This window comes from Ctenocephalides felis, unplaced genomic scaffold, assembly GCF_003426905.1.
Source record: "Ctenocephalides felis isolate EL2017-DRISC unplaced genomic scaffold, ASM342690v1 CF-g0.4_SCAFFOLD_03571, whole genome shotgun sequence".
Taxonomy (NCBI): Eukaryota; Metazoa; Arthropoda; class Insecta; order Siphonaptera; family Pulicidae; genus Ctenocephalides; species Ctenocephalides felis.
In genome coordinates this window covers 71484211-71498879 of record NW_020539725.1, presented here as the reverse complement: position 1 = coordinate 71498879, position 14669 = coordinate 71484211, and the positions used below count along the sequence as shown (strand labels likewise).

Sequence of the window (14669 nt, the reverse complement as noted above, 5' to 3'; positions counted from 1 at the left end):
TGCTAAATGATGAAGACATATTAAGTAGCCAAAACTGTACAATTTAAAATAAATATTGAAAATAAAACAAATAATAAATAATAAATTAAAAAACAAATTAACTATTTGAATTTTGAGATTTTTAACTGAACATATCAATACACGTAAATATTACAATCTAATCCATACAATAAATATCACAATCTAAAGAATTTTATAACCATTTAATTTTATATGTATAAATGCCCATAATCACATTGTTTATTTCTAGTTTGCAATAATAATATTGGAACATATTTTAAGCTGTCCATACGCATTATTTTTATTATATTGTAGTTTTATTTTTATTTAAATATCAAATGTTAAATCTAACAAGTTATAAATACCGTTATAACGATTATATGCTAAATATTGCAACAAATGCATGATAAAATAGTGCTAGTCACACACACATATATCCATTTTTTCTAATGTATGCCAAAATGTTCAGGAATCTCTGAAACGTAAAGATATATAAAAAAATTTATTTTAGATTTTTTTGCGATTGCTATAACTTACTCTACGGGAAGTTAAAAAAATTCTTAATTTATATTAAAAAAAATAGTCCATACATTATATAATTGATCAAAGTATTTATATTACATCCTATTTTCAATACCAACTTATTTTTGCATTTTCTGCAATATTTTCATATTAGCCTTAATGGTTTACCTTACTTGGATCATCATGGTGATGAAACTCAAATACTTCAAATAAAAAACATCATATAGCTAAAAATTGCTTCTTAACATGGTGTTAAATGGTTATATGGTATATTAGACTCATCTATAATTTTTCAATTTATATTTTAAAATAATAGTCCATACTTTGTATAATTGATCAAAGTATTTATATTACATCCAATTTTCAATACAAACTTATTTTTGCATTTTTTGCATTATTTTCATATCAACCTAATGGTTTACCTTACTTGGATCATCATGGCGATGAAACTCAAATACTTCAAAAAAAACATCATGTAGCTAAAAATCGCTTCATAACGTGGTGTTTAATAGTTATATGGTATATTAGACTCATCTATAATTTTTTAATTTATATTTTTAGATTTCCAATTCGACCCTGGCCCTTTCTATATCTGTCCACAAGTTCTATAAGATTGTTAGACGCGTCTCAATCTCATGTGGCACAGTGCGGCTTCTAAGCTCGCAGTGGAAGAAGTCCAATTTGAATTTCCACAAAAATTATAAGATTTTTTTTTTAATTCAAGTGTGATTTTTTTAATTTTTTGCAGTGCTAGTTATTTATCTCCCTTGTTCAGATGACAATCGAAAACGAATTATAAATTATTAAAAGACTTTATGGTAAAAGTGATTGGAACAATGCGTACGATTATTTTAGTGTCGTTTTTGTTCGGATTGGCAGCCTCTTTGGACCAGGGCAGGTTGTACCCTTTTGGAGAAGGAAGGGATCTGGTGCTACCACATGTAGATGATGTTTCTACAGGTGAAATTACTCTGCAGACTCCTGTTTATTTCTATGATGAAGTCTACACCAGCATATACGTGAGTTGATAATATTTATTTTAATATTATATATATGTATATATATATATATATAATTATTTAATTTTATGGTATACTCTTTTTCCATATTCATAATGCAAACACTTACATATTTTGTGAAATTCTGAATTTGATGTTGACTTATGTATTAACAAAGTCTAATAATTGGGCATATCAATAATTTTTTTTTAAACATTTATTTTACAATCCATACGTTTCAGCTATAATCCTAACCTTCATTCTAAACTTAAACTAAAAATAAAATTCAAAAACAAAAACAATTGAGATTGAACAATTATAGAGTAAAAAGTACTTACAATTTGCTAATCTTAGGGTTAAATATAAATATATTACTACACTATGAAATATAAATGGTGAACTTTTAATTATAACAATATTTCACAATTAAACTAACATTATCAAATTATCACAAAATAGTAAGTGTGTAATATATATATTTTATCTGTAAACTATTTGAAGACATAATGTTGAAAGGAATTTTTAAAAAATATTGTTACTAAGATTCTAACGTGTGTAGAACTAATTGTGAATTTTTCACACATTTTTTATTGTTTTGTAAGAAATTTGGAATGTTGAGTTCATTCCTTCTATTTATAGTTCTCACATCTAAATGATTAAGTACGTTTACAATTTTTTTTTATTAAATTTTTTTCAAAATGTAGTACAGTCGTGTTAAAAAAGTTTATATTGTGTTTTGAAGTATTAATGTGGTCCGTGAGCATAGTTTTGAATTGTCTAGGATTTTTTAAATTATTTTTGTATTTTTAGCGATCGTTCAATCAAGTTCTGGCTCCTATGTAAATTAAATTACAATCTGAACAGATAATTCGATAGGGACTATTTCGATCTTGAGAGTTTTTTATTTTATTGTTAGTGAAAATAGTGTTAGTTGTTGTGCTAAAGTTATTGGCAAATCGAAGTCGTGATTTATAAAATAGTTATAAAATTGCAGTTGCAAATGAATACAATGCTCTGAAAATGTTTGAGTTAATATAAATGACAATAAATAAAATATTTAGGATACCTTTTTGCTACGATGAACAAGATTATTTTGTATCGTTGTTGATATTGATCTTATATTTTATCTTTTATATAAAATTTTCTATACGAAAATGTTTTCAAATATTCAATAAACACCATATTATACAAAATCTTATATTAATAACTTAAAATTATATTTTTTTTATTCAACAACGTATCCAAAAATCATATTAAGTCAACTAAAATTTTAAAGAACACTGATACTTTTAAAATTCAAATTTAAGATGATATATAGACATTATATAGAATAAATTCTGTAATAATTTTATATTTAACTTTGTTGTAAAAGTTGTAGTTATCATATCATATGGATTGCCTGAGTTTATTCAACTTGCTTTAGAAAATCTTTCAATTTTTATCTCATTTTTAAAGTACTGTATTTTCTCCTTAATTAAATATTAAATCTACATTCTTTATAATTTTATGCTTTTGCTCCAATTATGTCAAACCTAGTTTTAATTGTTTAAAATTAATTTTATATAATGTTTTGAAAATAGCTCATTTCTGCAATATATTTAAATAGATCATTGATATTAGAAATAATGTAATATAAAATTTAATAAATAATTAAGACAACCATTGGGTTGCCTTCTGCAAAGCCTGATAAGAAGTATCATTACGACAACTCATAAAAAACTCTTAGTAAAATAATAGAATATGTCTAATAATTTTACATTTTCTTTGCATCACTTTTTTGAAAAAACACTAATTTCCTCATCGGTGTCCAGACAGAATATTTTAAATCAGGAAGCTCTTCCAACTCATTTATCGACATATGGTCATTAAATTATTTTTGCTTCAAAAAGCTTTATCCATATGTCGATCGAGGCTCCCATTCATTTTCCACAAATATCTTAATTTCTTTTACAAAATCCTAAAACACTTTACAAATGCACCTAAATCTAGGTTACAAATGCTGTAACATTTTTATTACCATGCCGATCACATCCTCAACAGCCTATTTATAATATTTATACAAGCAAATTCGTTTTTAACTGACAGATTCTGTAATATTTCAAAATTTTATAGCTCTAACGAGTATAAAATGAGCTTCCAGTTTAGTTAGTTGTTCTAGTTTCGCTAATAATACAAAGTAAGTTCAAAAGATCATCAAATCAGTATTTAGATGTCCTAATTCTACGACGTGCCAACTATTGCGAAATTCTAAAGGATTCATTCGGAAATCATTAGTGATGATTTATTTTGGAGTAATAAAAGTATAGGATTGTTTTATTTGAGTGGGAATAAAATTTTGAAACAAAGATACTAATTTACTGATATTTTGCAACCGAGTACTACCTACAGAGGATTCGATAGTTCTATTACAAATATAATTTACATATAGCAATTTGTATTGAGCAAATCTGAATCCGTGTTTGAATTTGTATTACAAATATTCTTTTTGTTCTACAAAATAATTAGTTAAATGATACATGTACAATATGCACATGAAGTTTGTAACCAGATTTTTCAAAAAATTCTTCTTTCGTTAATAAATAATTTGTTGAAGAGCATTAGTAAACCTATCCATAGCAATCTATAGGAATGATCTAAAATTTTTGACCTTTCTACGAAAAAATCATAATTTCACATAAAATCTATTAATTTTATGATTACTATATCCATTAACCGTGTATATTTCATATCCCTCAAATCTTTAACATTTATTCATCCCCATGATACAAATATTAATTTTACATATTCAAATTTAAATTGATCAGTAAATATTGCATCAGAAAATAATATTGTTTTTAAATAACCTACTATTTACTCGTGTCGATTTAATGTTATTTGATTTAGTGTCTATGTTTTATAATAATTATTTGAATCCCTCAATTTATATCGAATTGCATACAGAACGAATCATGAATCAAGTATTTGCATTGATGATGATTTTCAATCAACATTTCTATAATTAATTCTTGTTTAATTTTAAAACAAATTAGTTATTCACTCTATATGCTAATATTTATCGAACTATTTTAATAGCAAATTATTCATTTGGTGATTTTACATTATAGACTTGCATTATAATAATATAGAAATTGACATATTCTTTTTGGCTATTTTTTCTACTCATATTTATGTTAATAGATTTTATGTAAATAATTTCATTTGAAACGCAGTGTTCGTACTTTAATTTAATTTATTTTTACATTTTTAAATTCATTTTATTAATTGAATATTTAGGGCATATTACTAAATTGCATTTGCATATTCATGTAATTTATGATTTATTCATAAAAACATGAGAAGCAAAAATTATTTACATGCGATTCATATCTAAAAATACATCTCACTATTTTTTGTTAAAAAAAACTTGTTAAATCATATTTGAATATTCGACTTTTCTATAATTATAATTATATTTATATATGTAAATAATTTTTTCAAATGTGTTTATTCTTCTAAGCACTTTTGAAAGATTTAGTAAAGAGCTATAAAGTTTTTTCTTAAAAAGATAATACTTAATTTGTTTTATGTATGAAAAAAAAAATAATATTGTAGTTTAAAAGTACTTACACTAATTTTTATAATCTTAGAATTCAAGAAAAATATATACAAAAAGGTTTATCTTTCGTTTCAAAGGTTTCTGAACATTTTAGTAAACCTTAGAAAAAATGGATGTACTCGTATATGTGTGTGAGCGGATGCAAATTTTTGTCGGCGATTTTGCGAATACAGATTAACCGATTTGAGTAATTAAAAAAACATTCGATTACTACTGATAAGGAGACGTGCAGATTAGATTTGGCAATGGCAGGTCTAGCCGTTTCGGAGATACGAGGCAAATATGCAGCGCGATTGCTTAAAAATAAAATTTCGAAATTTTCAAAAAAATCAAAATACAAAAAAAATCATATTTTTTAAAAATGTCAAATTCTGTCAAAAATTTCAAAATTTCTCAAATATCTAATTTTTTCAAAGAAAAGTTTCAGCAATTTGCCTTAAGGCACGATGCCATGCACCACTAGTTTTCAAATTATTCAAGTGATTTTATATATGTTACGGGCCTATCTTCGTATGATTTGGTATTAGTGAACTATCAAAAATCTAATTATTTGCTGTGCGATTAAGCGTTTCACACATAAAACCTAACTTCACGTATGTGTTATCAATGAGACATCAGAAGATGCACTTATGATAAAATTGTTATTAGACAATTGTGCGTTTTGGAGGTTAGGATTTATGTGTACAACGCCTGATTGCACAGCAAATACATAGATTTTTGACAATTAGTTACCAGCAATTAATACAAATTCAAAGACCCGTAACATAGCGTTACATTTCTATATAACATAGCATAACATTTCTATTTTATTGGAGAATTAGCCCCTTAAATATATAAGTATTATAAATCTCTATCGTTTTCAATCACATTGTTTGTTGGAATTGTTTAGAAATTGTTTATTAATCTTACGGCTGATTATTTTGTTGCCAATGCTTATCTACGAATTCGACCTTTTGCCACTTGACCAAGAATAATATATGTACATTCATTCAGTTTTATCAATATTTGCTAATTTTGAAATAGAATTGACACAAATGCAAACATCTATGTGCTAAATTGCCGTGTTTATTTGCTTGTTTATATTATCTGATTTCAAACATTAAAGAGAGTTATAATGATTCAAAAAGTTTGAGAAATTGGAAATTGCATTTGCGATATAACGACATCAGGGACCTACGAAAGTTGTTTTAGATACGATCTTTATTTTTATGTGACACCACTACTGCTTGATATCAAGCTGTCCGAGTCTGTTGTATGCTGTGGACAAACTCAACTACAAAGTTAAACAGACATCATATATATGAATTGAACAAAAAATTACAGAATAATTTTTTTGGCAATTACTTTTATTTCTTCTCCACATTTTTATTTCTAGTTACTAATTTCGAAGGAAGTAATCATGGTCAAATCCACTTATGATGATGAATATTATTTTCAATTTTATTTGTCTATTATTATCGTTTCTATTAAATGGTTCTTCATAAAATTCCCTTATTTTGATAATATCAGAATGTGTGTAGTATTTAGTATCTGTGATTCATAAATTAAATAAGATAAATCGTATAGGATCGAATTAGTAATGAAATCATTATGTTTGGTATGGATTACTTCATTCATTCATATATAATAAATAGTTAGGAAATATGCATATTATTATTTAAAAATACATAGGTGTATCTGAGGGAAAGAATAATATTTCATTATATTTTATATAACTGTTAGGTTTAGTACAAAATGAACACATTAATTTTTATCAAAATATTGGCGGCAATTATAGATAAAATCTATTTAATCTTAAATTGTTATCCGGATTTATAAATAAATGAATATCTAAAATATAGGTTCCCAAACTCTTTTAGTTAGCATTGAAATATTTATTTGTTATCTATTTTCTAATACCTCTATGAAAAACCGCATAATTATTTAATTTCAACGTTTACCGAAAATAGAGAAAAAAAATTTATATATACGATAATTGGAATAATGTTCATCTAATATATATATAGTCTTTTTAAATTGGTGTTTATAACTTTCTTACTGTTAAATGAGGAGTGGACTTTATTGTCCACTCTGTACAAAATTATTAATATCATATATTCTAAAATTACATTATACAATTTGTAGGTCAAAAGCCAAATCATTATCATAGATGCTCGTATTAATCTGTTAAATACTTATCAAGATTATGCAATCATATTTTGAAGACTAATGACCGATGATATAATTATGAGTGCCCTTCAAATTTAAATTTGCTGATTTATCAAACATTTCGGGAGAAAACAATTTTTTCTTTAAAGCAATCAGAACTATTTTTAGTTGTTCTTATCATTTTTTCTATGACTATTCTTTATAACCTAGAAAGGGAAGTTTTTTGGTGGTGAGATTCTTATTAAAAAATTCAGTGGTGATATATTGCAAGAAACCCTGAAAAGCTATTTTCACTAGTATTTATATTACAAAGCCAGTACTATAAAAAATTATTTATGACAGGTGGTAAATCATTCTCTACAATTTCAGGAATATTTAAAAAAATAATTAATATGTAACAAATAATTTTTCTTTCATTTTCCAACACGTGTCTGATGGTCCAGATCTATTTCGAGTTCTATTATACGGAACCAAACAGACATGTTTATTTGTCGGTGTCATGTTAATGATACGTAACATCTTTTGTATGACTTTTGAAGCGTTTAAAAAGATATAAATAAAACTATTCCAGGCCACATTTGAATTACGTCAATTAAGAGAAGTATTTAGAAGCCTTTTTGAAGAGGAGCGCCCTCGCGTTATGAGTTGACATTTTAATTGCAACGACTAAGACGAATGAAATGAAGACCAAAATTTCAGGTCACTAGATAATTTTTATTTTCATCTTATAATTAGATAAAGTAAATAAATAAAAAAATGTCATTCAAGAAATTGTTGATAGGTTGTGGTTATCTTCCAAAAAAACTGCAAAATTCAGAAGTTTCATCATAACAACTCATAGGACTCATGAACTTCATTTGCTCATTACAATCATACAAAATTTAAGACGTTCTCAAATTATTACAATTTTATACTTTTCATAAAAACGTGTTCTATCTTTTATCATGATCCCCGAAGTTTACTTCTCAAAAAAATTTCCTGTTGCCACTTTTCGCCATCTCTTACATAAATATTAGTATGTAATGCGTTTTTTTCTTCAATCGGCTGTCGGAAATTGGTTCTTCTATGTAATGTATATAAACATGAATTTCTAATAGCATTTGTACTAAAATGGACTCTGAATCTGTCTATTAATAAACCTCTTAACAAACTTGCGGAACAAATCTGTTACTGGAAATCGTTGAGTTGCACCGTGAGGTGAACGAACTGCAAACTTCCATTAAGGATATTTTTAATATGGAATAGTTTTGTAGATTTTATTGTTATGTATTCAGTTAAACTATAATAATAAATAATAAAAAAAAATAAAACATGTCAATTGAACATATATTTTCTTATAAGAGTCTAAATGATAATAAGTCTTTTCTACTCAAGCACCTTTTAGTAACTTAATTTTCTTTTATTTCCAGGTCAATACAAATGGTCTCCTCTCCTTTCGGACAGAGATTCCAATATTCTTCAACGTACCATTCCCAATGGAGTATCCTCTGATAGCTCCATTCTACAGCAATGTTGATACTTCGGTATCAGGCAGAGTATGGTATCGGGAAGTATCAGTCAATGATGCTAATCAGGCTGCCGATATCAGGCGAGCGGAGCAGGCTGTTCGAACAGCCTTCTCTGGAGCTCCTGAATTCCATGCCGAATCAGTTTTTATTGCCACATGGGACAATGTTGGTTTCCATGGAGGACAAGGACTTAAAACTAACACATTCCAGGTAATAGAGTAAAATCGGTAAAAATTGTGTGAATAGTTATAGATCACATCTAGGTACCTTTTCTATTTCAAAACTATATTAACCAATAATTGGGATCGACAAATATCCTTCTCATGGGCGAGTGGCATTTAATGGTAATAGGTAATTATTTGTCCTAGGTTGCTGTAACGACAGGTTTTAATCCCACAACTGATGCCACTGAAAGTTATGTCGAATTTTTATACCCTCAAGGAGGTTTGCAATGGATTCAAGGTGCTCCTGGTCCTTCGGGATTACCTGATGTCAGGGCCCAAGCTGCAATTGGAGCTGAAGATGGCAGGATACATGTCCTTAAAGGATCTGGAACTGACCAGGTAATAATAATTATGAAAAAATGATAAAAATTAAACATGTTCAAAATTTATTCTTGGATGTTTTTATACGAATGTTTCATGTGACACTTTTCTACTACTACTACATTCTGCGCTTATCTAACTTGCACCATTTTAATTGTCATTTAGCCCAGTTTTTTGTTAAATCCTTGTCAACGTTTAAAAGATGCTCAAGTAATCTAGTTCATGGACAATGTTTACCTAATTATCTCTTAAATACATGTTAGAGCAAAAAAACCATTTGTTTTTTAAATTCATTGTAAACTTGTATATATTTACGACTTTTTTGAGAAAGTGATGAACTTATTGCCACAAACATTTATATGCTTTAACTAATTCATATATTAGAACTATAATTGTAATAATTATAAAAACACATTAAGAAAATTCAAAACATTGAAATATAATATATGGTTTCGATATCATTTTGCTAAAGGAATATATAAATTCAGACTTGCTCATAATTTGACTAATGTACTTGTCACTGAATTTTTGAATAAATTTTAAAGTCATTTTTCAATTTAACTTGAATTTAACATTCTTTGGGCCGAATTTTTTGTTTTACATTTTTTTTTTAAATTAGCTTGTACTAAGCAGATTTCATTTTCCTCAGGTAGTAAACCTAAGTCGTTTATCCAACGTGGGCGAGCCAGGATATTGGATGTTCCAAGTCGGTCCTTTGGGAGAACGCGGCGATGTCATCGAACCAGACACTGCTGCGTCTTCTTCAGGCGAAAGTAGCGATTCTTTAGATACTTCTGCTTCAGATTCTTCAGCAGACTCCTGCGCTGCTGGAGGCCGCATCAAATGTCACGCTAGGGCCAAGTGTCAGGATACTGAAGAAGGCTTCTGTTGCAAGTAAAATATATTAGTTGATACTTATTGCCAAATATTTAGTTTAGAAAAATAAATTTTAATTTAATTTAAATTTTATTTCTAGGTGCGATCAAGGATATTATGGCAATGGTATTGCGTGTCTTAAACGTGATGTTCCTTTACGCGTTAATGGTAAAATCACTGGAACTTTAAATGGTGAAGCTTTAGGCGTTATGGAGCTTCAAAGTTACGTCGTCATGGCTGATGGACGAGCTTATACTGCACTGTCGAAAGTTCCTAGGGAACACGGATACGAAATGCAGGTAAATATCGTAAACACAAACTAACATATTTGCTTCCTCAAAAAATACTTTAGTAAGTGTCTTACAAAGAAGCGATGCTCCACACATAAATTTTACCATTTTTTATCATTTTTTCTAGGTTTTGCATATTTTGGGATCAGTCATCGGATGGTTGTTTGCGAAACCTGCAGGTACTGCGCAAAACGGATATCAATTGACAGGAGGCGTCTTTAATCATACTGCTGACATTACATTCCCTGGAACACCACACAGAATTTCCATCACACAACGTTATACTGGTTTAGATCTGTTCGATCAACTTCGACTTGAAGGAGAAGTTACGGGTAAGTCTTAATTGAATTCTGTAACTTCCTCAAAAATAACGTTCAGAATAAACCTAAATAAATGTAATTATAATTAAAATTATTATATTTTGATATTTGATGTGATTTTTTATGCTTCAGGAACTTTACCGGCATTCAGAGATGGAACAAAAGTAGAACTCGACGAATTCACCGAAGAGTATTCTCATCCAGCACCAGGAGACTTGAGATCAGTTGCCACTCGTACATTGCGCCTCAAAAATGGAGGTTTAGAAGATGATCCATCAGCTTCTGTACTGGTTTACGAATTATCCCAAAGGTTTTCATACGAACCATGTAAATTCCAAAGCCCGTCTGACAAACCAGATCCGATTAAAATTAGAGTATCTAAGAACTTCATCGGGTAAGATAATAAGATAATGAGTATACCAAATACCAAACTTATATTTTTCGTTTTTTAGTTATGAATCACGTGAACGAATTCTTCGGTATGGAATGAGCGATAAGGTATCTTTGGCAGGAGAACAGGATCCTTGTGCAGATTTCAGATGTGGTGAACATAGTGCCTGTGTAGCTGATGGAGATGATCATCGTTGTGTGTGCGATCGTGGTTACCATTTCTTGTATGGCACTGACGAAGAGGAATCTGCATGTGTCGATGTTAACGAATGCCAGGTAGGAAATAGTAAAAGTAACTTAAATTAAAAGTGTAGATTTTGTCTGAAGCAACTGTTATCTCAAACTGGTAAACCATAAATTTATTCTCAATTGTTTGGCTGACCAAAATCGTTGACGCTAATGCCCCTGGTCTAGACAAGAAATAAATAATAATTTGAAGTAACAGATATGGATACAACTATTTTTTTCATCCAGGTTGGTATACACGGTTGTGATGTCAACGCTCGTTGCATCAATGAACCAGGTAGTTTCCATTGCGAATGTCTACCAGGTTATACTGGTGATGGAAGACGTTGTGAACCTCTGACCCAAGAAGCTTGTGAAGTAACTCAAAGGTGTCATCCAAATGCTATGTGTGATGTTAATGATCGCTGTGTGTGTTTACCTGGGTAAGAAGTCAATACACCAATTGACTAAAAAAAAAATTCTATCATATTTTATTTACTATCTTATGTATTTGTTGTATTTCTAGTTATAATGGTGATGGAAGAGATTGTACATCCGAAATGCCAGACACCACTCAACCACCAGAACGTATACGTGGTTATTGCATCATGGGCGAATGTACTTGTCCAGAAAATTATTACTTATACAGTTTAGAAAATGAGGAATGTAGATTGCGATCGGAACCCGATGGTGAGTTTGGTATGATATTGATCACTAATAATAATTAATTTGTCTGTAACCAACTTGCTTTGATTTACATGGCTTACAATTCGCCATAAATATTTATACATCTTTTATGTGATTTTGTTTTAATTTTTGTATTGAATCATATAATAATGTTTTTTTGCAATTAATAAGATTAACAAAATGAGTATTGAACTACATTTTCTTAAAGCTCTTTAAAAGTGTTGTAGCTTAACACAACATAAAGTACTTGAATGATTTTTATTATTTCTCACACTCTTTGAAACTAATCTTTCAATACTATTAATGATTTTTACTGCATCTGTTTTCCATTAATTTTACTAATCGTGTGTGCCGTTTTCAATAACAGTCGGTGCTCGTCCCTTGCCCTTATGTTCCCCATCAGGACATCATTGTCAATGTCCGGAAGGATATAGTTATAGTAGGGATTACCATAATTGCCATCCAATTCCCGGATATGTTCTAGATACTATGGGACCTACAGGAAATAAACGTGAGTAAGCAGATTAGCATACTAGTTCTATTAGAATTGAGCTATGATTAATGATAACTTAGTAGTTTTGATAAATATTTTTTATAATTTGAAGTATTTGTACATAAATACCCCGCTGAACACAAATGTAACGTCCACGAAATTTTTACAAAAAATCAGATTGCACGAAAAAACTACGCAATAAAAGTGTAACATGAGTAGAATAATAAATTCTGCAGAGAAATTTCGTAAATGTCACGAAACTATAACAAAAAAAATATTTTTTTTTGTTAAGCAGTTTTTGTTGTTTCACTTTTATATATAAACTTCTATTAATATTGCTATTATAACCTGTTTTAATTTTTGTTATAAATTTTCCTATATTTTTTCAGTATCTTGTAACATCGTGAATACTTGTCATCCACATGCTCAGTGCGTTTACTCGGCTAGAAATGGTGGTGAATATTTTTGTGAATGCACCGCCGGCTACACTGGCGATGGCATCGAATGTAATCCTTTGAAGCTATCATGCAGAGAAGTAAGTTTGTTATATTTTTTATATATGGTTTATAAAAATCAGTGAAAAATAACTTGATCTTTGCTAACGCTTTTGACTTTGTATGTCCACTATCCATTTCTAAAACATTTTATTTTACTAAAAACACTACCCTGAAGTGCAAGAAAGGCATTAGCACCTATTGCGTTGATGCCTGGCTATTGACAACGGCCTCACGCAACATATGCGTGCGCAGCAGAGAATGTGTTTTTAATGTAATTTTTTGTATTATATTTTTTAGTCCGATATTTGCGACCTACATGCTACTTGTGAACAAGAAGATGGAATGACCGATCGTTGTGTATGTTCTGAGGGTTATGCTGGTGATGGATACCAGTGTATGCCCGTGGGACGTGTTTGTAACGTGGATGAAGAATGCGGTATGTTTAGAAAGAAAATAAGATTTTTTTGGATACAATGTTATATAGCTTAACGTTAATCATATATATCATAATTCAGAGACAAATTGAAGATTTTTGTAAAATTTCGAAAAAGTTGAGCTAAATTTGTATCTGATTTCTTTATTAAATTATTATTTTAGGTGAAGGGGGTGAGTGCAGAGATAGAAGATGTCAATGCATTTCTGGCTACACTAAAGATCTTCAAAGTGAAACCTGCATCAGAGCCGGACTCTGCGGCACAGTTCTTTGCGCACAACATGCAAGGTATACTTACACTATCGATATAAATTTATTAGTCATATTATGATTCATTGATACCATATAATTATATATGATAAAATTTATGATCAATTACAAACTTGTGATTGTATTTTTCAGTTGTCTGTGGGATGCAGATGAAGAAGCTCATTATTGTGAATGCGATCAAGGATACGTAGGCGAAGGTCATAGCCGTTGCGAAAAACCGCCGCCTTCCTGTAATGAAGTTGATAATTGTCCCATACATGCAACATGTTTGCAAGATAGAAGGTACGTTAAGATATAAAATTGGTTTCACCTATTATTGCTAAAATATACTTCACTATCTAAATATTTTTAGAACTGGTCAGTACACTTGCGTATGCGACAGAGGATATCGTGGTGATGGACAAACTTGTCGTGCAGAACCCACATGTGCCGAAGAACCAGAAATGTGTCACGCTATGGCCAGGTGTACATCGACACAACGTGGTCCAAGATGCGTTTGCGTAGAAGGTATAATAAATAAAATATGTGTTCAACAAAGATTTTTTTAGTATTTTAGTAAATCTATTCACTGTGATTTCTACTTAGGTTTCAATGGCGATGGAAAGCACTGCGAGCGCCCCGCCAAACACGACAGTGGCTTTTTACTACTGAATCAAGGTATGGCTACTTTGCGAGTACCATATACACCTGAAGGCGGTGCCCAACCTGGTGGCAAACCTATACAAGTTTCATATTACCAGATGGCAATTGGTATCGATATAGATTGCTCTAAGGGCAGAGTATATTGGACCGACATTGCTGGAAAAGCTATCAAAAGTTCTGAATATAATGGTACCAAGGTGGCCACGGTATTGGACAACGGTAATTTTTTT

At 29.7% G+C, this 14669-nt stretch overlaps 1 protein-coding gene across 1 annotated transcript in view; it reads left to right on the top strand.

Annotated features, from left to right (window-relative positions):
* Positions 1-1162: 1162 nt before the first annotated feature.
* The window catches only part of LOC113386721 (nidogen-2-like), a 19431-nt gene continuing 5924 nt past the window's right edge, over positions 1163-14669 (top strand). The window contains exons 1-16 of the mRNA XM_026624480.1: positions 1163-1541; positions 8673-8981; positions 9140-9334; positions 9966-10210; positions 10293-10491; positions 10610-10814; positions 10935-11196; positions 11255-11468; positions 11667-11860; positions 11944-12107; positions 12987-13132; positions 13392-13530; positions 13692-13815; positions 13930-14079; positions 14150-14304; positions 14383-14658. Coding sequence (XP_026480265.1) covers positions 1338-1541; positions 8673-8981; positions 9140-9334; positions 9966-10210; positions 10293-10491; positions 10610-10814; positions 10935-11196; positions 11255-11468; positions 11667-11860; positions 11944-12107; positions 12987-13132; positions 13392-13530; positions 13692-13815; positions 13930-14079; positions 14150-14304; positions 14383-14658 — 3181 coding nt within the window. The 5' untranslated portion in view covers positions 1163-1337. The remainder of the gene's footprint in view (positions 1542-8672; positions 8982-9139; positions 9335-9965; positions 10211-10292; positions 10492-10609; positions 10815-10934; positions 11197-11254; positions 11469-11666; positions 11861-11943; positions 12108-12986; positions 13133-13391; positions 13531-13691; positions 13816-13929; positions 14080-14149; positions 14305-14382; positions 14659-14669) is intronic.